We start from the raw sequence: 27,042 nt of genomic DNA on the forward strand, positions 1-27,042 counted from the left end.
GGTGGCAGGGCTTCTTGCACAATCGCGGTCCTTTTCTTTTTTTAGAAGGGGGGCTGTGTGGCCCCCTTATTTTCCCTTTTTGTGGGCCCTGGGGACCCCATCCCCCAGGGCCTGACCCCTTTTTAAAAAATAAAAATTAAATGAATGGGAAGGGGGCCGCGTGGACCCCCTCCCATGGCCAATTCTGGCCCCGGGGACCCCATCCCCCGGGGCATAGCCACATTTTGTTTATTTTTTTATGTGGAGGGGGACCGCATGGTCCCCCTCCCTGGCTACTTCTGGCCCTGGGGACCCCATCCCCTGAGGCCTGGCCACTCGTTGGGGACCAGGGGGCCCCAATGCCCCCACGGTCCCTGCCTGCTCCCCGCGTCCTGTGGAAGCCGGCATTGCTTTTCCACATGGGGAGCTGCTAACATGCAGCTCCCCGTGTGGAAAAGCAATCTGGTTTGGGTTTTGGAAGAGAGAGCAGGTTCCCTGCTCTCTCTTCCAAAATCCAAACCAGTGTTTGCTATGACAGGGCGGGAGCCACGAGGCTCCTGCCCTGTCATAGCAAACAGCAGTGTCCCAGGGGTGGACACCCCAGGACACTGCCTGAGCCGGTCCTGGGGGGTGGTGGTCCCCAGGGCCATCACAGGCTCCAGGAGGGGTGGTCCCCGGGGCTCGAGGGTCCTTAATGGAACCCCTAATTTACATATTAGTGTCCCGGGGAGGTGGCGGTCCCTGGGGCGTGTGGGGGGGCTCAAGCCCCCCCACACAGGTATTTGTTTTTAAAGAAGCCCCGGGGGTGGCTGTCCCTGGGGCTGCGGGGGGCAGTGTACCATCCCTGCAAATAATTATACAAAGCCCCAGGGAGTGGTGGTACCCCTGGGACTTGGCCCACCCAGGGGCTAATTAATAACAAAGCGCGGGAGCCGTGCTTCATTTTTTAAAACATTTCGTCCGGATCCACCGATCCTCTACGCATCCCGCGATTTTTAAAAAAGATTTTTTTTTTGGGGGGCCCTGTGGGTCCTTGTGGGACCCCCTGAGCAGGCCTAGGGGGTAAGGGTGTTTCTACCCTGCCCCCTTTTCCTGTTGTGCACATTTGTTTTTCTGTTTTCTTGTGCCTCGGTTCATGAAGCTCGTGATCGGGAGGGTGCGCGGATCCACCGCGGCCATAGATATCACTAACTTTATTTCTTAATTTTTCACAAACTACTGAACAGATTTACACCATTTTTAAACAGGTTGCTTTCTGAGCCAAGCAGTACCTTTTGGCAAAATTTGGTGTAATTCAGTTCAGCAGTTCAGGCTGTAGCCTGTTCCAAAATTTCCTATGGGAAATAACATGGAGAAAACACGTTTAGGGACCCCCCTTTTTTCTTGGCCCCGCTTGATGAATCAATCCCACACTTTCAGGATAGGAGCTGACTGCAGAGCCCCACCAGTTTTCAAAATTTCACGAAGATTCGTCATCCGGCACCAAAGTTATTGGGAAAAGAATGTTACGAATATCCTATGGATAATAGGTCCTAACTATAACTACCTACTGGCGATTGCCAGTAGGTAATATATATATATATATATACATATACATATATATCCCCCAATACTAGAAGCTCCTACCAGGAATCCGCCCATGGTTTGGTGGTGTGCTGTGCCTGTAGAGCTGAGACCGGCAATAGTTTTACACAATATAAACCAGTAAAGCGCGCTCTCAGAAGAAGTTGGAAGAAAATCGTATTTATTTTCTCAGAAAAAAAACAAAGGTTTACATTTTGTTATAGTGAGGAAACATTTATTCTTTCTATATAACCAAATTTAAATTAAACTATATTAGAAATTCTAAAGCTATAGATATACATTAAATTTATAATGTTTGCACCACCTTTAAATTACTATAACTTTATTTATTTGTTCTATACAACCCAAACTTAAACTATACAAAATCTAGAAATTCTAAAGTTATACTTACAACTTTAATTTAGAATTTGAATAACAATGATCATATTTGGGTTCTGAAGTAGCATGCTACTTGCCAAGAAGAGCTTTGATGTCTCGCCTGGGGTAGTAAGCGATACATAAATGCAATTGCAATATTAAACATCAATTTTAATACACAGTGTATTCAACTTGGTCACCCTAATACATAGCTATAACACATGCCTTCTCCATGCACTGCTTATACCCCTTCATATGATATCATTTATACCATCTAAAATGATAGCATTTACAACAACACTTATGACATCACAAATCATCTTAAATCAGTGATGTCATCAGTGATGTCACCGACCATGTCATGAGTGATGTAATATGTGACATCATCAGCACTGCATTGCAGGGGCATGAGTTTAAGTTAGCTCAGCTAGCAATAACAGCCGAATTTCTCTGGTTTTGTACGAGTGAAATATCAACCTAACTATAACGTCCCTGAAACTTGTGGGTTTTTATGTGAATTTCTAGGGTTTTTTAAATGCTAATTTATAACTATAACGTCCCTGAAACCTATGGTTTTTAAGTGAATTTCTAAGGTTGTATAACTTGTTCTGAAATTTTTTAGAGCGGAACATCAATGGCAGTATATGTTCAACAATTTCTGTAAAATTGCAGTGTGTACAATTTACATTACAGATTAAAATGTATTGTTCTCAATTGTTAAGCTTTTATAAAGGTAATGTATTTTTTTAATCCTTTTTAAAATATGCATTTACATATTTATTTATTTTTCATAAAAAATTGAGATTTGCCTACCAGTCATGGTGGGTGTGCGAATGCAAGCAGCCTGCCACCATATTTGTTAAGTCGTGCACGTTGCGCATATGGTGCGCAATGGATGCACTGTTCTAATTTTTCATATTTACGAAATTTAAATACTTGATATATACTAATTATTTATCAAATGTATTGTATATACTTTATTGAAAGAGTTATAAGACTGATTCAAACATAAATTATAGGACGATTGAACTTCTTAAAACAAAGTTACGGAAGCCGCAACTGTTCCACATAACCTTACGTATGTATGTCTGGGTTCTCGTCAGGTGCCCGATTTCAGCACAAGTTATTTAGTTTTAAAAGTATATATATATATATATATATTCCAAATGAAGAGCATCCATGATTGGAGACCCACAAACATCGTGTCTTCAATACTTTATTTCGTCAGGCAGCGCAGCAGACAAACTCGTGGGCACAGTTCATTCAGCTTCTGCCATCGATTCCCCTACATGTTTCTAGCTATCTTCGGCCCTTGTTCACAGGGATGGCGAATTGGGAAAGGCAGCACACCGGTGACTTTTGATTGCTCACAAGCCCCGCCTCCCGGGCGTGTCAGTGCTTTGCTTTGTGGTACTGGTAGTTTCGGAATATAAATATTCATACACCAGTGCCGCTGCCAATTTCTCCTAAGGTTTTAAAATCCACATTGGGTTGCTGTGTGACACAAGACTTGCCACCACACTGTCTTTTCACTGACGAAAACGCACACGTTGTTCCATCCGCGGTGTTTGTAGTAACATCGCCGGACCCGCACGTCAGCGGGGGGGGTTCTCCGCGACCTGGATGGGCCGCTAATATTCCAAATGAAGAGCATCCATGATTGGAGACCCACACACATCGTGTCTTCAATACTTTATTTTGTCAGGCAGCGCCGCAGACAAACTCGTGGGCACAGTTCATTCAGCTTCTGCCACAATGTGTGTGGGTCCAATCATGGATGCTCTTCATTTGGAATATATATATATATATACATATATATATATATATTTATATATATAAATTTCAGCACTCCGTCACTCTTCAGCTTGCAGCATGGACGGAAACGGACCACAAGATAGTGCCAAAAAAGTGACATTTATTGCCTGCTCGGTTTTGAGAACCTTGATCACATGACACAGGTACGAAGCTTCTTTCCATTTTTTAAGTGACAGTGCAGAAATTGAATGCGCTCATGTGACTTCAAACAAACTAGACATAGGAGATAGACTTTGAATGTATACTGACTTTTGAAATCGACAAAGACATATTAATAGATATAAATATGCATATAAATAGACATGTTTATAACATAAAATTAAAATATTGAATTTATAAAATTATTTTGCTATCTAAAAACAGTACTGCTTTGTGATAAACATATCCATGGTAGAATATTGGAACTTATCTATTACACGGAAACGTGTTTCTTGATAACAGGTACTTTGATAGCAGCATGTAAATTCCACGATTTCAACAAAAAAGCCTATGTCATTATTGATGACAACATTATGTATATTTGTCAATGCTTGATGTCCATTTGCACATACAATTATATAAATATAAACATTTGTGTAGTGTCCATACATAAAAGTGCAAGTGCTATTCGTGCTAGGTCAGACTAACTTGACAAAGTCCCTTAAATATCAATCTAGATGTTCCCAGGGCAATGCTGTTATAATACCATTGATGCCATATATATTAGCATATGTCCAAGCGATTATGTGCCAAATATAATGTATCTAAATCTTTGATAATATCATTTGTGTCATTACTGTCTAATTATATTGACATTCCGTAATCATGGTAAAATAACCGTCTTAGAGACAACTCATATAGTAATAATTTATCCCTATCCAATAGGCATCTATTGAAATCTTGTTCTTTAAATGCCATTATTCCTTAATAGTGTGGATATTGTTGTTACTATGTGTCCCCATGTTTCAGATTCTTGATGCATAATGTGCAAAAATCTCAGGCATGATTTATATTATGATGTAAATCGTTTTTACATTCTTTCACTTTGGACAAATATTAAATAAATATTGAATTAAATTCAATAAATTAATCCATTAAATATCTAAAATTATGATCATATAAAATGATATCAGATTCGTATCTAACAGGGACTTAATTGTATAAGCCAATGGTTATGTAATAGTATATTAATAAAGACGTACTGTACTGATATGTCTTATTATAACCATCGGTTTGTCCAACTGGGAACAGTGTAAAACAATAAAAAATGATGTTTTCCCAAAAATATATGTTGTTCTAATCAATTGGTAAAATTTCCAGATTTTATTTTTGGAATTAGAGAAAAGTATTACAAAGCGCGTTCTATTTTTCCTTTGTGGGCTAACTATAATTGAGCTTTCTTGCTGACATAGTGCTGTATTTAGATCACTTTACTACATGATATTTTAGTTATAAATCAGTTATAATTTAGCCGAAATGTGAGTTATCATGTTTGAAAAGATGTTTATAGGCAAGTATGTAGATCTTCCGTTATATTCAAGCCATTCGGCTGTTTAGTGTCAATTTCGATAATATATCGTGTTTCCAAACATCTCAGGGCACTCTCTCTATTGCCACCTCGTCTACTCGGTGGAACAGTGTCAATGACAAAGTATTTAAGTTCTTTGTTGTTGGAGAGATGACTGTCTTTAAAGTGGCGAGCCACTGGATATGTATTATCTTGGTTGTTAATTGCCCTGAGATGTTGCAGTATACGTTTGTGCGCTGCAAGTTTTGTGCTGCCCACATATGACAAGTTACAGGGACACGTGAGTACATATATTACATGATAAGTTTTGCATGTAAGTAGCTTGTTAATAACATGCTTTCTGTCACTAAATGGGGTTTTGTATTCCATCATATTTATTCTGTGTTGACATGCCTTGCATGTTTTGCAACGGAAAAAACCTTTGCGTTTTGAGAGCCAGTTAGTCGAGTCAATTGTTTCTGGATTGTTTACTACTAATTGGTCTCGTCTAGATGGACCGCGACTGTATGTCACAGACACCCTGGTTGGTAAATCAGGCCCAATAATGGGAGAACTCAAAACCAATGGCCAATTTATGTGTAAAATTGATTAGATTTAGTTATGTTGATTGATATACTGCAAAATAGGCCTCAAAATATTTTGTTTAGTTACCTCATTTTTGGCACCTTGTACAATGTTACTTGCTATCATGTCTCCCTTCTTGTCCTGTAGTAACTCAGCTCTAGTTTTAACCATAGACTTGCTAATGGCTGGTTCAATAGTCTTTGCTGAGTAGCCTCTATCCAAAAATCTTAGTTTGCATTCCTGTTGGGCAAGTTTAAGATTTTCATTACTGTGAAGTTGTTTCATCCGCAGCATCTCGCTATAGGGAATACTATTGACCAGATGTTGTGGATGTGCACTGCCCGCATGCAGAGTTGAATTGCCTGATGTCGGTTTCCTAAAAAGTTTAGTTTCAATTGGGTCATCAACCATATACACCTGAGTGTCAAGGAATGTAACAGACTTATCACTTATAGTAGCAGTGAAGTGTAAATTAATCTCGTTGATGTTAATGTCTGTTACAAATTGGAGGGCCGAGTCTTTTGTACCATCCAATATGACAAACAGGTTGTCTATATATCGTAGCCACGATATCACCCTGTTTTCATTCTGCGGTAGCGCTTTGAGGACCAGCTCCTCCCACCTCCCCATGTGCAGGCAGGCATAACTAGGAGAGAAGCTGGCCCCCATTGCTACTCCTCTGGTTTGCTGGTATAGAATATTGTTGAACATAAACACATTGTTAGCAAGGCAAAGCAAAATCATGTCTAGGAGCATTCTCTTATGTTCTTCACAGTGATCATGTTATTTGTTTAGATAATGTTCAATCGCTACAATACCATATTCGTGTCTAATATTAGTGTATAGTGATGATACATCCAAAGCCATCATAATGTATGTTTTATTTATTCGTCGTAGATTGTTAAGGAAGTCACTAGTATCACGCACGTAGGAAGGCAATGATTTTGCATGAGGCTGGAGGAAATGATCCACATACTGTGAGGTATGTTCAAGGAGGCTGTTTTGGGCCGATATGATTGGTCGTCCTGGGGATTTAAGTGGATCCTTATGAGTCTTAGGAATAAAGTAAATAGTTGGAATGACTGGATATTCATTATTTTAAAATGTATATTCCTGTGTGGTTATAAGGTCCTTTTTCTGCCATGCATGTATCATATGTTGGTACTGTGCATAGATAGTTTTTAAATGTATGCTGCTCATTCTTACATAACAGTCCCTTTCATTCAGTTGTGCATATGCCTCCTTGTTGTATTCAACTTGGCTCCAAATCACAATATTACCTCCCTTGTCGGAATTCCGTATAACTATGGCTTTGTTTTATTTCAGTTTGACAATGAGCTCATTGTATTTACGATCTTGCCACCGGTATTTGTTACTCTGTCCTTGAATCTTACAGTTCAATTTTTTGATTTGTTCTGTTACTAATTCGTGGAACACATCAATAGAGTCCCTTAGGGTTATCGGGTTAAAAGTAGACTTCGGTTTGAAATTGGTCCTATGTTTATCTACACTTCCCTGAGATGGGATTATATTGATAGCCCCAATTTCCAACAGTGTCTGCCACTTCGGATATATTCTGTGGTTGCAGCCAAAGTTCTTGTAAAGTCTCCATGAGTGGTGCATCAGTTTGTATAAGATTCCCGATTTCGTCTCCTTTGATCATGGTCTCTAGTGATTCCTTGCTTTTCCTGGCAAGTTTATGGAATGTTTGTAACTTGAGTTTCCTCACCGTTTTATAGATATCCATCCTCGTCTTTCCGTAGTTAAAATTTATTCTGGCATAGAATGATAATCCTAGACCTAAGATACGTTTTTCTTCATCGCTGAGTGTTACATTAGCCAAGTTCATTATGGTTTTGTCATTTTCTTCCATGTTGGTATTGGTTATATGTTCTAGCACCGTCCCCCTCTTTGTTTCCTTGTTTTTGGTATGTTTTCTGTTCGCTTGTCTTCTGTCGTACTTTAGAATTTGGGACCGCGTAGGAGGCAAGGCCCTACCCCTGTCAATCCCGGTAATAGTGAACCGCGAATGGTTAATGCGGTATGTACAAGTGCTTTGTGTAACGTTTTAGCTATGAATGCACTGTGTATACGCTATTATACATCACTACGTGGGTTCCATTTCGTATCGGTGGCCATCTTATGGTTGCCCTCACATAGGCTATATAGTATGAAGCGAAAACTGGTCTTTTTGAGCACATGTGCCTTTCCTTGACTTTTCTGTGACCTGGGCAGCTTGGCTCCGCTGCCCCGGGTCAAACTGGTCTCACGAGTTCCCCGTTCCCTGGCCACCTGTGATTAGCATCAGGGTTTGACACACCATAAAGTCCTTTCATCCTACACGAGCCTCCAGCTAATCTCTTTCACACCTGACTGTTCCTGCTTTATGGCTTGTTTCCCAAAACAGGAGATGCTCATGTTTATTGGGGCCTATCGATATCTGATGTGGGATCTGAACCTTGCTGTGTAAATAATTGCGGGCTGGCTTAACTGGAATGTGGGATGGTCATCATGACTCTGCTTTTTCGTTTGTAATGTATACGTTATATGACCATGCCATAAAACTAAGGAATGTATGCCTGAGGCAGGAAATTCTGTATTTAAGGAGAAGCCCGTTGCTGTGATTTTCAGCAGTCTCCTGAGAACATACACGCTGTTGTACTTCTAGGACGCCTGTAATTGGTCTGCAGCCAATAAACTGATCTTTGACTTCACTCAGAAGACTCTGTGTTTCTGTAGGTCTGAAACAGGAAGAACCCCGAAGTCATAGGGTGTGTTCCCCTGCACCGCTGGGCTTAAAATACCCAGTACTTCAGTTGGCGCCCAACTCGGTGCGATTTCAGCGGTACCGATCCAAGCCAGAGGTTCGTGAGGAGCTTCGGGTGGAAATTCTGGAGGAAGGCCGCCACTTCATCGACCCCTGCATGTCGACATGGTCCGAAGGTCTTTTCTACGAAGGACTGCTGCCCTTATTAATGGCCCTGTTTTGGAACCTTGACGATTTTCGTAGAGCGAAACAATCGAGAGAGTCTTCTGGTGACGCCATCGATCATCAATATTCAGTTAAGTATAAGTGGAGCGTCTCCCAGTTTGAATTTGGTATCCTTCGGGATCATTTTGATTTGGTGCTTGCAAGTCCCAAAGCCAGAGGACTCGTGTATTCACGAGGCTATCGTATTCGATAATCCTTTGACGTTTGAAACTAGACTAGTGAGCGAAGATGCCTGGTGCTAGTATATTTGGTAATTGGTTTTGTTTGAGTTGTAGAAGGGATTTCCAGTTAGAGGATTCATGTTCGGTTCCTCCAATTGGAACTCCAACTTATGAGCTTTACGTAAAACATGGCGTGGGCCCCATTGCATATAATGAAGTATGGATCCGATACACCAGAAAGGACGGTGTTTTAAAATGGCCCCAGAATGGAAGTTTTGATACAGATATCTTAGATAATTTGGAAGTAAAATTGTTTAAAAAGAAAGCCCGGCCGGCGATGTTTGATTCTTTCCGCCTATGGCGAAAGGAAGCCAAACAGAAGGAAATTAAACTAGCGAAAAGAGATAAGAGAGAGAGAGGTATGTCAGTGATGCAAGCAGCTGTGCAATTTAAAGATAATGAGGAAGAGCAAAGGAATGAGCAATTGCACAGACAGCGCAAACTAGGGATTGATAAATGTTACCCTGTTTTGCCACCCCTTGTGCAAGATGAGACAAAAGAGAAAGAGAAAGATTCCCTAATGTCCCATTTGCTAAGTTCGCCACCCCCGTATGCGCAAAATGCCACCACACCACCACAGCTTGTAAATGCGCAACCTCCAGTAAATATGCCGCAAGTCTTCCCGCAGCCGCCAGCTCCTCCTCAGCTGGCTCCTATCCCTGCAGCGCAGCCCTCTCAAGGGCCGCCGGTTTTGCTACCTGTTACCCCCGCGCTTCCTGCGACTTTGCCTAGCACACCAGCGGTTTCCTCTGGTGCTCCTTCTTGCACTACCCCGGTACCTGTATCTGAACCTGTTTTTCTTCCCTCTGTTTATCCCCCTGTTTTCGCCTCAACTTCTCTTTCAGCACGACAACGACTAGCTAATGTAGTTACTAGTCTAATGTCGCCTTTCTTTGGGTCATCTAGTGCGACTCCTGGCTTACAGCGTAAGCAATTGCGCAGTCAGCTGCCTGGTCCCGATGAGAAAGAGGTGTTAGATCATCTGGCGCGTAGGTGGAGTGGTTTCCCTTCACTCTATGATGTGGAATCAGTTGTTAACGTTTTTCACCAATGGGATGCCCCAAAACAGAGGTATGTCTTTGATAAAATGAGTGAATTCCTCTGTGAGGAATTGGAGGATAATGGTGCAAACCCAAACCCACAGGAATTGTGCCGAGTGAGATTTGATTTTGAAAAAGGTATGATTGTGGGCCTGAGGTCAATAGAGCAGTTGCGATCTTATTAGCCTTGAGGAATGATGATTGTCAACAGTCGTTGTTTGAACCAGATTTCCCTGTGGGGAGAAAGGGAAAAGCGCGACAATACCCCATGAGAGAAGTCCCTCCGGTATGGAAGGAAGCTGTTGCGGCTGATGCCGCTCGAGGTATTGTTGCTGCTCCAGCACATTTTCAACGTGTTTGGGTACATGTGCCATGGAAGCGATCTGAGGTGTTAGCACTTAAACAGACATTACCTGATCCCCGTAAAAACCCTGCAGGATATTATAAGGAGTTGTCACAAACTGCAGAATCATGTGTAATGAATTTGGCTGACATAGATATGCTGTTTGGGAATGTGGTTCCACAGCCTTTATGGGGATCCATTCGTAATGTAGATCACACTGCAGAACTGGGTGATACATGGGCTAATATCGTTGCTGCAGACGCTAGACAAGTTGGTGGTGCAAAACCTGAGCCCCTCATAGCAGCGATCCCTGGTAGAATTATTACCTACATGAAAACTATAATGCCTGCGATGCGCGTAAATTGGGATAAACTATCCGCATGTAAGCAGAAGAAAGATGAGACAGTGTCTGATTTTTTCACCAGGTTTGAAGAAACGTTTATCGACCACAGTGGTCAAGACATGAGCACTGAAGGTGGCCAACGGTTATTTGTTGATAAATTTGTGCAGAATCTACTTCCCGAGTTGTGTAAGAAATTAAAAGATTCAGAAAGTTCCTGGGCTGTTTCCTCTTCAGCGCAAATACTGGCTACTGCACAGTATTATGAGAATAGAGACAAAGATGAGAAGGATAGAACAGATAAGAAAACGAAAGAACTAAAGACAAAGGTCCTCTTGCAACAGGCGTATCCACCACGTGGAGGACAGAGTAACTATCGGCAAACACAAGGTAACTATCAGCAGCCCCAACAGTTTCAGAATAGTCAGCAAATGAATGGGTATTATCAACCACGAATCCCTGTAGGTCCCAACCAATGTTCATATTGCAAAGAGGAAGGTCATTTTAAATATAGTTGCCCTAAATTGATGCAGCGTAACAGTAATGCGTATGGCGCAAGAGGTAGAGGTGGTCAGCAAGCTCCTAGAGGCAGAGGGCGTGGAAATCTTCCCCAGAACGCGCGTCCTCTTCCGCCTCAAAATACCATAAATAGCTTTGATCAGCAAGCCAATGCGACTGGCAATACAGCTCAGTACTACAATAATGATTATTATACGGAAGACGACAATGTAGAAGATGGTGATTACTAGGACCGCCGTAGACAGAGAGAGGGAGTTGTTTCAGTGCCAGTGGATCAGAGTGGACCTTATGTTAAAGTAACTACAGCAAATGTAACGGAGCCCTTTCTGCTGGATACTGGTGCTGCAAAGAGTTCAATCATGCATTCAAAACTCCCTGGCGCGCCTTTGTCTGGCGAAATGAATGTTTCAGTAGGTTTTTCTGGCGCCCCAGTTAGGAACCCGATTTATAGTCCTATGTCACTTTCTGTTGGACCTTGTGAGCTAAAAGCACCCCTCATTCTAACAACAGGTTGTGGTGAAAATCTGCTAGGATTAGATTTGCTAAAAAGATTGCATGCAACACTACATTGTTCTCCCTCAGGAGTACAACTTACATTAGGTAAGAAAGTGATTTCTCCAATGTATTTGTCTAAAAACGATATGCCACGGGAACTATAAATTCATTACAAGAGTGATGTTGCTCACTGCTGCCTGTTCTCCTGTTGCCGAACCGGTGATCAAGGGCTAAGGAATACCCGAAACGCGAATGGCAATATAAGCACATTGTAAAGCTGGAACTAGCAATGCTGAATGCTCTATTGTCCTGCAATAAAGGAGTGGAAGAAAAGCATGCCGTGTGTGGCGCCTTCATTGGGGAGTACCTTTTGTTTTGATTTATAGCTGCCGGCTCCGGAGGAGAAGGCACCCCGCTTCTGACAGTGCAGTCCCTCAGTGCCAGTGATTCCGACAGGGTTGACGCGGATGGAACGGCATGCCTGGCTGCAAGGACGTGAACAAACAAGGAATACACTTTGTATGTTGGAAGCAACCAACTGGGGTATGTAGAAAACTTTGAGGAGAAAGTAAGACGGCATCCACTATGGAGAAAACTGCTTAAAAACCCACAAGACCAGAATGCACCTGTGCGTACACTCACTGGGGCGGGAACTATATATTCCTTACAAGTGTGATGTTACTTACTACTGCCTGTTCTCCTGTTCCCAAGCCAGTGATCAAGGGCTAAAGAATGCCCGAAACGCGTATGACAATATTGGCGCATTGCAAAGCTGGAACTAGCAATGCTGAATGCTCTGTTGTCCTGCAATGAAGGAGGGGAAAAAAAGCATGCCGTGTGTGGTGCCTTCATTGGGGAGCACCTTTTGTTTTGATTTATAGCGGCCGGCTCTGGAGGAGAAGGCACCCCGCTGCTGACAGTGCAGTCCCTCAGCGCCGGTGATTCCGACAGGGTTGACGCAGATGGAACGGCATGCCTGGCTGCAAGGACGTGAACAAACAAGGAATAAACTTTGTCTGTTGGAAGCAACCAACTGGGGTATGTTGAAAACTTTGAGGAGAAAGTAAGACGGCATCCACTATGGAGAAAACTTTACGCAGATTCAGGTGCGTAAAGGTCAAGTTTTGGAAATGAGCAGTGATCCTGCTTATGAGGGAAACAATCCATCCTAAAGGGCCTGACAAGGTCCCTTCCAGAAGGAAACACAAACAATCCCAGAACGATTTTGGCCTTTTTTGACCTTGTCAGTAGAGTGTAGTTTGAGGAATACGTCAGAGGCAGAATGAGACACTCATATTGTCACTTCACTGTTAGATGCTTTGGCTTTTCTATAAGGAAAGCCAAGGGTTTAATCGCTTTGTGTTGTAGAGCTCCAATGGTCCCAGACTTGAAGTTGTGGAGAAGGGATAAGTATGCCAAGGCAGAGTCTGATGTTAACTCTCACCTTGTTAGCTCCTTGTCCAGACCCACACTGAGATTGAATTGAAGCCTCTCCAGCAGACGATTAACCCAAAGTATGATTGCAGGCACCCTAGACGGATAATATCTCCAGTTTCATTAGCTAAGAAAGTTAAGTATTTCACACTTTTGCATTTGCAGGACTATTGGTGCCTGCCTCTCTGGTGGAAGGGAGTCACTGACCCAAAGATGCATAGCCTTTTTCTCTTTACACTCTCCGTCTTTTCTTTACTCTAAAAAAGAGTAGAGGTCCGCCAATGCGTCTATTTGTTGGGGATGCGATGGGTTGAAACCTTGATTGTTGACCAGTTAAAGTTGTTCATCCTGCCTTTTTCATTTTGGGTATATGGCTATATACCTATACTCTCACACCATGTACGCACGACTACCAGTCGATCATTGTTAGAGGTGCATACCTGTATCTGCAGTAGCGGGGTACCACATTATCTCTTTGTGTATCTATGCTGTCTTTTCTAAATCCCAATAAAATACAATTCTATTTCTAAGAGACCAATCGAATGGTGGAATTGGATTTTGAATACGCATTCAGAAAATGTAATTTTTAGAGAGTTATCTTCTCCCTGCCTAAACTCAAGGAGGGTAATTTACATTAGCTCTCCAGCAGTTGTCAAGCAATTTTTTTTTAGACTTATGGGGTACATAAGTTGCTCCCTGTTTAAGGGACATGTCTTGGGTGTGGGGAGGTGTTTGTCTTCCCCTAGAAGGTAGTTTGTATGGGCAAATGAACTCAATTACCTTCAAAGGGACCTACCCTGTCACCAGTAAATATTAGGTGAGACCTGGAAAGCCCCAGGCTTTGAGCCCTTAGTGAGGCTGGCACCAAACCCAGTGAAAGGAGAACAACCAAAGAGGAGAGGACTGTCCATTACCCTAGCCACAACTCTGGGTGGACAAATAAGCTCTGCACAAAGGGGGAGGGGTTTCCCCATGTTAGTATTTAGGTATAAGGTGCATTCTGGGATTGTTTGCAGTAGGGAAATCAGAAACCGCAACAAACGTAGGTAAGATTGCCCCTCGGAACTTTACTCCATGGGTCAGGGAGGAGCCAGGAGTCACCCTGCCCACTAGCTGGTGTCAGGCATAAATGTGGCATTCCAAGGCACCATCTTCAGAGCACTCTTTGGACCTGTAAAAGAAAAGAAGAATCACTGCACCTGCTGTTTTACACCTGAGAAGAGACCAGAAGTGCTTGACCTTATCCAACTTTTACCCAGGACAAAGAAGTGGATGCTAGAGGTCAGTTGGCTGACCTCTTGTGTGGCTATAGGGATATACCAAGCTCCAAAACTCCTTTTCTCTGAAGAGCCCAGTAGCAACTGGACATGCTCTGGACCATTCTATTGGCATCCATTTCACGCCCTGAGAATCTCAAGTGCCTTCACCTGAAGTTATGGGGTCTTTGGAATTGTGCTCTTATGGTTGTTTGGGCACTAGAAGAAAGTTTGGAAACTTTTAAAGTTTTCCACCGGCGCTTCAAAGCTTCCGCGAGCTTTGCTGGAAAATGTTTCCGACCAGCAATTTTACAGAGCTGAATAGAATTTCAGCTTTGTCTCACACAGAGACCCCTGGACCTGACAAAGCACCTTACTGAGTTGGAGCTTTGAAAATTTTCAGCGAGAAATCTTAAAACTTTAAAGCGTCAGTGGGGCTAACCTGCTCAGGTATCAAGCCTTTGGTTTCAGCTGTGGTGGTTGTGGTTTCAGTTGTTTCCTGAACAGAAAGGATTTTTCTTTTCAAAGTCAATCTCTGAAGTGAGACTGACAAATTTAGCTGAACTTTTTTTGCTCTAGACCTTCACCAAGATAAATCCACTTAGTGTATCTGATTCAGGCTGCCTTGAGTTCAGCCTGAAATTGTCCCTGTCTAATGTGACCATTAACTCACGTTGGATGCTTTCATTTTTCCTATTACATATTAACTAATTCTATAAACATTTATATCTGCAGTTCCCCTAATTGGATTTGTTTCCTAAATTGGAGCAGGGTTTGTATTTGGTTGTCACTTAGGTCGTGATTTAGATTTCGGTGGATGATTTACTCCATTACAACGGTGATGGGTATCCCATCCGCCAAAATATAAATCCCATAGGATTTTATGGGATTTAAATTTCGGCGGTCGAGATATCTGTCACCGTTGTGATGGAGCAACCCGTCCGCCGAAATCAAAATCAGGCCCTTTGACTGCATTGGTACTTCAAATAGTTTACACATTTTCTTTCAGTTATGTCTTCCTGCTAAGTGCCATACCTACCAGGGGTTAAATCAAGATTTAAATTACTGGAACCTTTGACTGGACCTAACAGATTGCTGACTTTATTGTTTGTGGTATGTTTCCATCCACCGAAAATAATAATTCACTTTCTTATCATAATCATAATGCCAAGCGATATGAACTGCCAGATATCATTTTTGTTTCATCTTTCTGTGAAACAGTTCCACTATAGTTTTGGTATGTATTACATCATAACTGGATATTGTGTCTGGATACAAAAATATGTTTAGTGGCTCTGCGTGTGCATTTTGGGCGCACAGAGGAATGTCTTAGGTGAAAAGAATTATGATCAACTTGTTTCATTTATTTTTTGTTATGTATTGCATAATAGTTTTGTTATGTATTACATAATAACTGGATATTGTCTCAGAATCCAAGAATATGTTTAGTGCCTCTGCGTGTGCATTCTGGGTGAACAAAGGAATGTGCTATGTGAAAAGAATTATGATTAACTTGTTTCATCTATGCACATTTTAATTATATTTTTTCTTCAGTTGGCTATACGTACAGAAACACAAACAGATGCAAGCCTTTTTGCTATATAATGTCTGGATTATTTTAACTATTTTACGTGTAAATGCAAAGTATTTGAATTTGGCCCTTTGGGAGTTCTAAAATATGCGTTGAACTACTTTCTGCCATTATCAGCTACCAGTGCTTCGTGCGATTTTGGGCTTTGTGTAAGATCAATATATATGGATGTATGTATTTATTTATTCACGTCTGGAAAATTTAAAGCTTAATAGACTGAGAAATCTGCAAAAAAGTGGTGAATTTCCAGTTCGCTGTACTTAGCATGCCACTGACATCAGTGTGCTTGTAAACTAGTGGCCTTGGCAGCCATATCTTTGAGTTTTATATCCTGCATGTTTTCAACTCTAAATTAGCCACTGTATGTACTTGCTGAGAAGTATTGGTGGCCTTTTCAAACCCTTGTTATTCTGAGGCAGCTGAGGTTACAATCACATTCCTTGTGTGCTGCAATAATCTTTGGAATATTCATATTAAAATTCATATTCATATTAAATTCATATTAAGCAAGGAGATCTGATTGAAGGAAATGCATGATTTCAAATTATTGCCTTCTTTGACAAATTCTCTGATTATACTTGCATTCTATGAATCAGTACTAATTTCTCTGCAGTGAGAGCTTTATTGATTACAATGGGCCAGATGCGGGGAACATCCTTAACATCACGGTTAGTACACCGCGATGCAGTTACATCGCAATCGTTACAATGACTGCTATGTTACCACGCCATGCCATTACAACGCAAGTCTTTACATCGACTTGCGCTAGATTGCGTGCTAACATTACAAATAGTGTAGTTTACTATCCCAACACCTTCCCTACTGTTAAGTGGACTGGAGTTGGAATAGTAAATTATGCTTTTCTAATGTTAGCACGCCATCTAGTGCAAGTCGATGTAAAGACTTGCGTTGTAAAGGCATGGCGTGGTAACATCGCAGTCGTTGTAATGACCGCGATGTAACATTACGCGTTGTAAAAACTCGCGTTGTAACATCGTACATCCGCCAGATGTATTAACGCTTTTTGCGTTCGCAAACGGGCCGATTCGCAGAATCAGGCCGTTTGCAAATGCAAAGATGCGTTTTGCAATGTATCAACATTTTTGAGTTCGCAATATGGGTAATCACAATTATTTGCGATTACCTAAATTACGAATGCAGTTAGGGAATTGCAATTTGAGTTCCATTTTCAGTGGAGGAGGATGTGAGGAGCTGGGAGAGCACAGAAGATGATTGTCACTGGCATTAACAGCAGGCCTGGTATTGCAGACGATAGTTGCTGTGGTGCGAAGATCTGGTTTTGCATTGTGAATGGTCGTTGTTGGAGTTTCAAAGTGCCGGTAGCCACAGGCTGTCATTGCCATAGCAGAAGTGCAGATCTCACATTACCGGTCAACGCAATGCAAATAGTCGTGTTCACAGGAGTTTGACGTTTGTGGCTGTCGCGTTTGGCAAAGTCTCACCACAAACAGGCCCATTTGCAGTTTCAAGGAGCCCAAACCTTCATGTTTTCACTTTTGTTTACAAAGGAGTACACTGATGCCCATCAAGCATTTAGGTCCTGGGGAGACACATTTTGTGGGTCAGAGGCTTACTTTAGCAGAGGCCAGCAGGGCTCAGGTAGGTCCAGTGCAGCAGGTCAGCTGGGCAGCTGATGGGAGGCCTCTGGAGCTTGCTGTGTCCCTGTTGCTCTGAACAGCAGGCCAGCCAACTAAACCTTGGGTCACTGGGTTCCTTCTTAGAAATCAGGGCAGGCATCAAGCAGGAAAACACTTTTTGGGGGACAAGGCAGGCCTCAAGCAGCAGAGCAGTCCTCTATGGAACAAGTCAGTGTTCAGGTAGCAGGGCAGTCCCCTGGTGAATAACGCAGTCCTTTTTCTGTAGTGTCAATAGGTCCCAAGTGTTCTGAAGAGTGTTTATGTTCAATATATGCACCTGGTGCCAGCCTTTGAAGTAGGGGGATTCCCTATACTCTGCCCACAAATAATCCTGGACATTTTTTCCCTTCCAATGTCAAGGCTTCAAAAAGTCTGGGGTGACAAAAGGCTAGTCTCAAGTTCCTTTGTGTGTGATGGAGCGTGAGTTGGATACAAAAAGTAGATTGGGCCTGATGAGTGCTTAAATTCAGACTTAAAAGAGGTTTTGACAAAGATAAAGGAAACGTTCCCGGGGACAAGAATACAGGTTGTGTCCAAGGAGAAAGCGTTGTCATCCGGGGGCAGATGGATGAAGCCCCAGTGAAGATTTCTATGTTATGACCTTATATTTTTGGGGGGTAAGTTGAAAATCTCTAGCGGGATGAGGGTGGAGTCTGTAGTCAGTGAGAGTTTCATGAGGCCTTATATCCCTTTGACAAAGAACCACTGACCAGGACTTACTGCTGCTGAGAAGCATATAGTGGGAGCTGCTGCAAAGTCAGGTTGAAGGGTGATGCACCTTGGCTGGATAGACAAGCAGATTGGATCCGGTCATCTCTCCATTCTCAAAGCATTTTTTAGCTAAAAATGTTGTATGTTCCAGGATTTGGATGTTGGTATTCTGGCTACATTTTGCAACACCAGCAGGGGCCAAGCAATGGTAGTCATGTGTTTAGCAGTAGAACAGGGCTCAAACAGCAGAAAAGGCCACTGCAGGTTAAAGACAGGCTTCAGGCAGCAGAGGAGTCCTTCCAGTTTCAGCAAAGCAGCCCTCTGAAGTACACAGCAGGCACCAAGTAGTCCTCAAAAAGCCCTTCCACAGGGCCAGAATTTGGGAATAAGGGTCCTATTTTTATAACTGGTGCCTTCTTAGAAGTTGGAGGATCCCCTTTGAAGTGCTTGAAGTTTCCTGCCTCCATTACTCTGGCTCCAAGTTGGCTGTATGAACCATGCAGTGGTGACAAGTCCTTTGTGTGAAGGCAGGGCACAGCATATTTAGTTGCAAATGAGACTATAGCCAGCTCTGCCCCCCCCCAGAAGTTAGCACCTATTAATTGCAATAAGGCAACACAAAGCTATCCTATAAGAGAGGTAGGTCTCACAGTAGGGAAAAATGAATTTAGGAGATGTTCACTACTAGGTCATGTAAAACTTAAAAGTACATGTCCAACCCTTCAACTACACAGCACACTGCTCTATGGGCTACCAAGGGCCTACCTTAGGGTGTCATATGTAATAAAAGGAGAGTTTAGGGATTGGAAAGGTAGTTAATTTGCCAATTGAGATTGGCAGTTTAAAACTGCATTCAAGATGCAGGGAAAGATATGGGATATGTTTTAAGGAGCTACTTCAGTGGGTGGCACTATGAGTACTTCAGGCACACTTGTAGCATCTAATTCACAGGTTGTGGGTATATGAAATACCACTTTGTTAGGACATTTTAAATTAAATATGTCAATTAGGTGTAACCAAATTGTACCATACTTTAGGGTGAGAGCACACGCACTTTACCACTGGGGAGTAGGGGAAAAAGGGCACAGAGTCCTAATGCCAACAAAAACGGGTTCAGCAGTAGAAGTCAAAAATCTGATGGAGACAATGCAAAAAGGTCCAGATCCAACAGCTAATTTTTCTCAGTCTTATCTTTATACTTTTTTGTCTTCAGCCCATAGCTCCATAGAGTGCCAAATTAAAACAACTCTAATCAAGTCATAGTCTTACAAAATAAGTAAGGTAATATCACCCTCAAATTTTAATAATTACTGCCATCCACCTTTGTATGTACTCACATGGTACAATCCTTCTTGCTTTTATTTCAAATTCTATTTGTTTCAATATGTACATTTTATATTTACTTCTCGAAAGCGTTTTATACCCTGAACTTTCCAGCCATAGTTTTTTCACTGAAAATCTTAAGGATAAACAGCACAGTAAAAAGGGGAGATGGCTTTCGTCTAGGAATTACAGAGACTTAGACTCCTTATACTTACAGAAGGAAAAAGATTCATAAAAGCAAAGAGCATGTTCAACATGTCTCGTTTTTTGTACGTTCCGCTGCTTTGTTGTACCCAGGCATAAAAATAACAAATGTTTGGTTCTCATAGGCCTGTGTTTGTTGTTCAGCACGTGACATTTATTATTGTTAAAAAAGTGATGCCAAATACATTTGAATATAATCATATGCATCTATAAACTGCAAATATTGAGCAGTGTCCTTGGGGCTGTTTAGTAATTAATGAATCGATGTATGTCATCTAAACTAGCAGAACTAAGGGACTAGGATGGGAAACAAATATACTTGCTTCCCATGCAAAACATAATGCATAGTTTTGTGTGGACAAATCAGAATATTAATATTTTGGATTTTGTGAAAGAATGCTGTGGGCCTCAAGATAATTCTATAAACATCAAGCAGTACTAAAGACTGAAAGAACAAAAGAAAAGAGAGCCACTGCAGAGCCGAAGAGGGACATAAGTCTCAATTAAAAAAGAGCACCTAGTTGTAACTTTCAAAAGAGCAAATGGGTAATACACTAAAATGATATCAACCATACCTCTCTCTTTCAAGCCTCAAAAATCAGATGGTACCTCTAGAGTAACAGCTATTAGGATTGAACAAGATTAGTGCAAATAACTTAAGGCCCGATTACGATGGTGGTTGGACAAGCGTCATGGGGTGCCTGATGCACAGGGTATAGTGGATGTTTGGGGAGGCACCACATGTTTCCACGGGCTTCATAGCGGCTGCCGATGGGTTATGGAGTCCTGCTAGGGGCTTCCAAAGTCCCTTTCGAACAGCTTCCCCATGGCGGTCAGACCATCATGGAAAGGCTGTCAGAAAGGAACCTCGTAATCCCTAAGATGGTGCCTGTGCAGGCACCGCCCATATTGTAGGGAATACGATCCAACCGATGGCCCAATGGGCTCCTTGACCTACCTCATCATGAGGTGGCGGTTGGACCACTATGCAGGATGTCAGTCGGACTGGTGCCGACGGCCTGTCAGTGGTGGTTCGACCACTATATTAATAAGGCCAATAGTGCTGGTCTTTGAAACCTTTATAGAGGAGGTATGAAGTTTGGAATATAGTTCATGATCAGTATTGAAAAAGGCAGTGACAACACATTTTGCAGGAGCCTCATGAGTTTGATAAAAAATGGAGGCAATGCACCAGAAAGAAGCTGCAAGTTAGGGAGAAGGAGGTCTGCTCTGAGGTGTATCAAGACATGGAGGTATCCTCCACTGAGGTTAAATTCCATGAGATGGACAAAAAAGACATCCCTCATCCTTTGGCCCAGTGAGATGCAAGATCCTTGCTATCTGAAAGAATTCATAGCAGGTAATGAAGTAACCAAGGTGACTCCTAACAGTGGAAAAGCAAAATAGCTTTCAATGTGAAATGGAACTATATGAAGCTGTTGAAATAGGGAGAGTTATCCGAATATTGTCTCAGAAATTGAATGAAATCCTTTGCCAAAATGATTATGATACAACTAGCATAAATTCAATAACTGCAAAGCACATTATGGCAACAAATGTGAAATTTATACAGCTGTGTCTGTTAAATTATTTCAATATTAAAAGGCTTGTGTATTGTACTATTTGTACAAACTAACATCAAACAAAACAATCACTATGTTTCCTTTATCATGTTAATTTAATAATTGCAAAATTTTGAGAGTATTTCCAAACTGCCAGAAGCCCAACGGCTTCAGAACAATTCACAGTGGTAGGATGAGATGCAGACATACGCTAAATCAGAAATACGAAGAAGAGTCATCAGAAATGTAAGCAAAGATTGCAGATGTCTGATTGGAGAATATGCTGGATGGTGTAGAGAATGTCTGGAGTTAAACTACTGAATAATGATATTATCTAGACATTGATTAAGTAAATTAACACATGATGTTTATTGTGCAGTTATAAAAGCTTAGGCTGAGTTAGAGAAAAGGATTTGACCATCCGGGGGTCTAGTGAGACAGGTTGTCTGGGGATGCCACCCTGGAGTGCATAGCCAGGGAGCACCGCGTCCCCAACAATTTGCGCTTCGGCATCCACGTGCCACATCACCACGCAGGTCTGATAGACTGGGGGTACAATGACTGGGTTGTGACCTGGGCCCTGAGGACACAAGAACATAGTGCATGGCCTCCTTGGCAGCTGGAGGTCCAGCCGGAAGATCCCTGTGAGTCCTATGGGACCGGTGGCTGTAGGGGGCAGACACAGCCACCATGGACCTGACTTGCGGGATAGCAGGTGCGGGGAGCTGTGAAATCATGGCGTATGGTCTTGCTACCCCCTCTATGCCCCACTAAGGGAAAGCATCTGAGGCGGCATATGGTGGGACACAGGGCCCTTGAACCACATTGTCCTGTGCCGAGAGGACAGAGTATTCAACGCTTGCCTACCCCATCATCCGTGGGCGCCGCAGATCTGGCCTGCAGGTGGGCATTCGAGGAGCTATGAAATCAGGGTGGCTGGTTCTACATTTTCCCCTGTTTCCGCCCAAAGGACTGAGAGCATCAGAGGCACCCTTTGGTGGGCCCCAGGCTGAGGTGAGGTGAGAAGGGGCATAGCAATCATGGTACAGAAATTTCCTTGAGGGACATGGGCCTGCGCATGGAGGCACCGTAGAGGGGGAGGCCCAGACGGGAACTATTGTGGGGTTCAGTGGGCCTCCATAAGGACAGCTTATTCAGTGCTTAGCAGGCCCAGCAGAGCGTTGTGGCCCAGAGATCTCATGGGGCCCTGAGACCTGGACGGCCTTGGGGGAAATCCTCGCTTGTCTGGATCGGGAAGGGGTCCCTGAGGTCCCCATTGTGAGGTGACAAAGGAGAAGGGAAAGGGCGCACAGGGATGGTAATCAGTTCCTGAGGAAGTGCTGGGAGCTCCCTTCTCCTTGCAAGTGGAAAGATGGTGGGCCTCATAATGGGGCCCCTTGGGGCTGAGTGAGACCCATGAGACATCCAACACCACAGAATATTGTCAATGAACATGCAGACCACACAGAGGACATCTTGGGCATGCTGTCATCCCAGACAGGCTTTAACTAGGTTCCATAGACCAACACTGGGGCAGGGTAAATGTACCTCATGTGGGGGAGTGGTACCCCTCTGGCAGTCAACTAATCTGAATAACATTTCGATCAGTAGGGTGGCGGAGACAGACACACCAAAAGGCCACAGGATTAGGAAGCAGTCAGAGCCTTTTTATTCATTCCTCCCCTTCTCCTGGCAGGAAGCGATCAGTGACGATCTAGCACTCATTCCACCAGGGGGGCTCACAAAGAGATGGACATTTCCTCAAGGCACCAGTTCACCATAGTGAGTGAATGGATACAGCGCAACAAGATGGACAAATATGCAGTCCCCACTGACACTAAGGGGTCTAGTAGAATGTCGGGCGGATCGCCACAGCCCGCATGGCGGTGGCGATCTGCCCGACATTCTCCTCCGCCCGCATGCCATTTCCCCCTGCCATATTAGTATGGCGGGGGGGACCCCGGTGGACAGAAAGACCTTCCGCCGGTTTTCCGCCGGTTTTCCGCCAGTTTTCCGCCGGTCACACATGTGACCGGGCAGAAAAGGTCTGAATATGGTGGCGGTGTCTGTTAGACACCGCCATCCATATTACAATGCATGCGGGGAAATGCCTTTCCGTGGTGGCGAAAGGCATGTGGATTTCACAAAAGGGGGCCCGTTGCGGGCCCCCAGGATGTTGGGGGGTGGAGGGGCCCATGGGGGGTACCCCTCCTGCATTGGCACGGACAAAGTGGCAGGCACCGTGCAGTGCCTGTCACCTTGTGCATGCCAATGCACAATGTGCATTCCCAGCATTGTGGCGGGCGGTGCTGTGAGCACCGCCTGCCACAATGCTGGGAATAGAGGATGCCAATTGCCAGTGCGGGACCACCGCACCAATGGCAGCTGGTCCCAGTACCACTAGGTTAGCGGGCGGACGAAAGTCCACCCGCCATCCTAATAGGCCCCTAAGTGTGAGAGTATCATCTGCCCCCAGACACACTGCCGAGCCTGACCGATGTGGAACCTGAGCTGACCCTCAAAGTGATCATGGCCGCCATCAAAAGCATAAAGGGTATGTCAGAGCACAAATTTGACTCCTTTGTGCGAGTGCTTTTTTCTAACCTGGGTACAAGGGGCCCTCACCTAAGTACTGCAAAGCTAAAAACTGCCAGATCAATTGAGGTCCTGTTCAGATTTTCCAGCGAGATTGGTAATAAACCATAAAGGAAACTGATTCAGTAAATGTGTTTCCTCTGCTATCTATGGAGCTGCAGTGTGAGGCAAAACCAAGACAGGAATTTAAAAAAGTAAGGCAAATAATTTTGTGTGTATGCTCCCAACTGTACCCCGCTCCATAGCATCTTTTGTTACCCAGACATGCCCTATATTTAATATGCCATCTGCTTGAACATGTTTAAATGTTGACACAATATCTGGAACAAGTCTGGGGCTAAATTTGCTTGGGATGGTATACATGATTGCCTGGCACTTGAACATTACAATACAATTCCATGGTTAACAAATATGGATGGCCTATTAAAAGAGCTTCGCCTTCCATACCCCCAAGAGAAACCTCCGCTCAACTGACCTCGCCCTAGCCTCCATCCCACGCTTCTACAGGAACAGAGTGGGTGGGTGGTCATTCTCCTACCGGGAACGATCTCCCCCTTCACCTACGTTAAAGCCCGACACTGCACCAATTCAGGAAAGAGCTCAAGACCTGGCTCTTTGAATGACCCCAACGGATCTGCATACACCTCCCAGCGCCTTGAGACCCTAACGGGTGAGCAGTGAGCTTCACAAACCCTGACTGATTGATTGCTTGATTGATTGATAGAAGCATCTGTAACTAATCCTGCCTACATTTTACAATACAATAAATATGAAATGAAATATATGTTTCTCAATAATAGAATGTCAGATAGAGACTCAGAGAATCCCAAAAGCATACTGTGGCCAGATATATGTAAGGGCCGGTTACTCAGAAATTGCAGCGATACTTGATAAAGCTCATGAACCCCCAACAAAGATTTTATTCTGAAAGATTACGTTTGGGCATTCTCCATCATCTTGTAGCATTCCCAAAGGGGGATGCTTGGTCAAAATATTTACCTAAATGCCCCTGTGATTGGACAGTAGGCCTGGGCGAAAATTTCGTTCCGTTCGCGGAAATTGCGATAATTTGACATTTTCGCGTTCTGCGGAGAGCGCGAAAATGTCAAAAATTCCGGTTTCCGCAGCTTGGCGATAATTTGTTTCGTGCTCGCGCTATAAAATAATACATTCTCGCGCGCGCGCGATCGCCTTACCTGAATCCCTGCGTTCGCCGACAAGTTTTCTTGATCCGGTCGCGTTCTCCATGAGATGTTGTATTGTTTTTAGCCATTTGCGCTGTCTCGCGACAGTTCGCGCCCGCAGTGACGTCATGCGTCGCGCGATCACGTCTTTCTTCTCGCGATCATGCACCGCGAGAAAACTCAAAACAAGATGGCCGCGCCCGCAAGCAACCACATGGGTAAGTTGGCGACCTGCAACCATGCAGAAAATCTCGCGAACATGCCGGAAAAAAACTTCCGCATCTTCGCGATATTTCCGCTTGTTTGCGATAATTTTAAAGATTTTCGCGATAATTTGCGAAAGTTAATTTTGCAAATTCCGCCCACCCCTATTGGACAGTCATCCTATCAACTATTCATCTTATGCTGTCTTGTGGTCTGCACAGAGACAGTAGGAAAATCCTTTTGCATCCCCTATTTTTATCTGAGAGATTTATGTTTTATCAGGATGCTTTTAAATTTTTATGTTTTTTAGAGAATGAAGTGATCCGTTATACCATTTTTATCTTTATCATACATGTAATTAAGAGAAGATATTATTTGGCCCACATGAATAATATAAGATATGAATATGAGTAAATATTTATAATCTAAATCGTAAGCTGAAAATGAAATGTAATATTTAAAACACTCTTCCGGTTTTAAACAGTTTTTTTGTATATTTAATCAAAGCATTGATGTATCTATCAATGTTACCATTTGAGTAGCCTCAAAAAAAGTGACACAGGTCTTGAACACTACCACCACTCTGAGAAAGCAAGTAGACCACCTGCAAAACGGCAACACCTTGATGCAAGCAAGATTGGAGGACATGGAGGGTAGGTCTAGGCGCAACAATCACTACCTGGTGGGGATGCCTAAGCATGCTGAGGGACCAAGCATGGCCCTCGTTGTGGGAAAACTCATCACTAACATCCACCTGCCCATGGTTCTCTCAAATTTCTTCTCTGTGAAGCAAAACCAAAGGGTGCTTAAGACAGCCCCCAACCCAGGGGCACAACCTCCAACTATACTAGCCAGAATCTTCAACCATAGAGATTGCTATGCCATACCCCACACCACACAGCAACAACCAGACCTAAAGTATATGATACTTTTTCTCCTTCATCTATCCCTAATCACAGAGGGCAAAACATGACACTTCGACTCCTCTGAAGAGGCTTAGGGGTGGTTGGACGACTGGCACCCCACCCCCAGCTTCAGACAGTATGACAACCCCCATGGCCAAGGGGGACATCGATAGTAAAACCGAGAGAGGCTGACCTGCATTATCCAGAGGGGAGACCATTGGCAAACAAAAGAAGCATGTTGGACAGAACCTAGCAGCCAATGATATTTGATCCCCCCCTTTAAAACTGACACTGTGAAATGAACTATAATATCAGAGGGGGGAGGAGTTCATTGACCAACAAAGTAATGCAAAACAGCATGCCCTGAATGGGGGAAAAGAACTACAAGAAGGTTTGCTAACATGGTTTGTAGGGGCGACAGGCACTCTGTAAGTTGGGGGATGGTGGGTAGTTCTGAGCTCAATAGCAGAATGGCAGGGAGAGGGGCACTCATTGGGGTAAGAAGTTCATGTTAATATTACTTGGCAGTGAGAACTCCATTCGCAGCTGCACCACACAGAACCCTAGGTCCATCACATGGGGCACACTACAGAGTCCAGCGTGCAGAGAGCCACCATTACATATAGCCCTCATACCTGTCTGAAGGTCCTGTCCTGGAA

The 27,042-nt window shown here is 43.3% G+C and overlaps 1 protein-coding gene and 1 long non-coding RNA gene across 2 annotated transcripts in view; both read left to right on the forward strand.

Moving 5' to 3' along the window:
* Window positions 1-7,231, forward strand: part of LOC146805764 (uncharacterized) — a 28,207-nt gene extending 20,976 nt beyond the window's left edge. Inside the window, exon 3 of the mRNA XM_085623820.1 lies at window positions 7,133-7,231. Coding sequence (XP_085479946.1) covers window positions 7,133-7,231 — 99 coding nt within the window. The remainder of the gene's footprint in view (window positions 1-7,132) is intronic.
* Window positions 7,232-12,205: 4,974 nt separating this feature from the next.
* The window catches only part of LOC146805765 (uncharacterized), a 34,611-nt gene continuing 19,774 nt past the window's right edge, over window positions 12,206-27,042 (forward strand). Inside the window, exon 1 of the long non-coding RNA XR_014967504.1 lies at window positions 12,206-12,299. This is a non-coding gene — a long non-coding RNA (uncharacterized LOC146805765). The remainder of the gene's footprint in view (window positions 12,300-27,042) is intronic.

The sequence above is a fragment of the Triturus cristatus genome, chromosome 8, assembly GCF_964204655.1.
Source record: "Triturus cristatus chromosome 8, aTriCri1.1, whole genome shotgun sequence".
Lineage (NCBI taxonomy): Eukaryota > Metazoa > Chordata > Amphibia > Caudata > Salamandridae > Triturus > Triturus cristatus.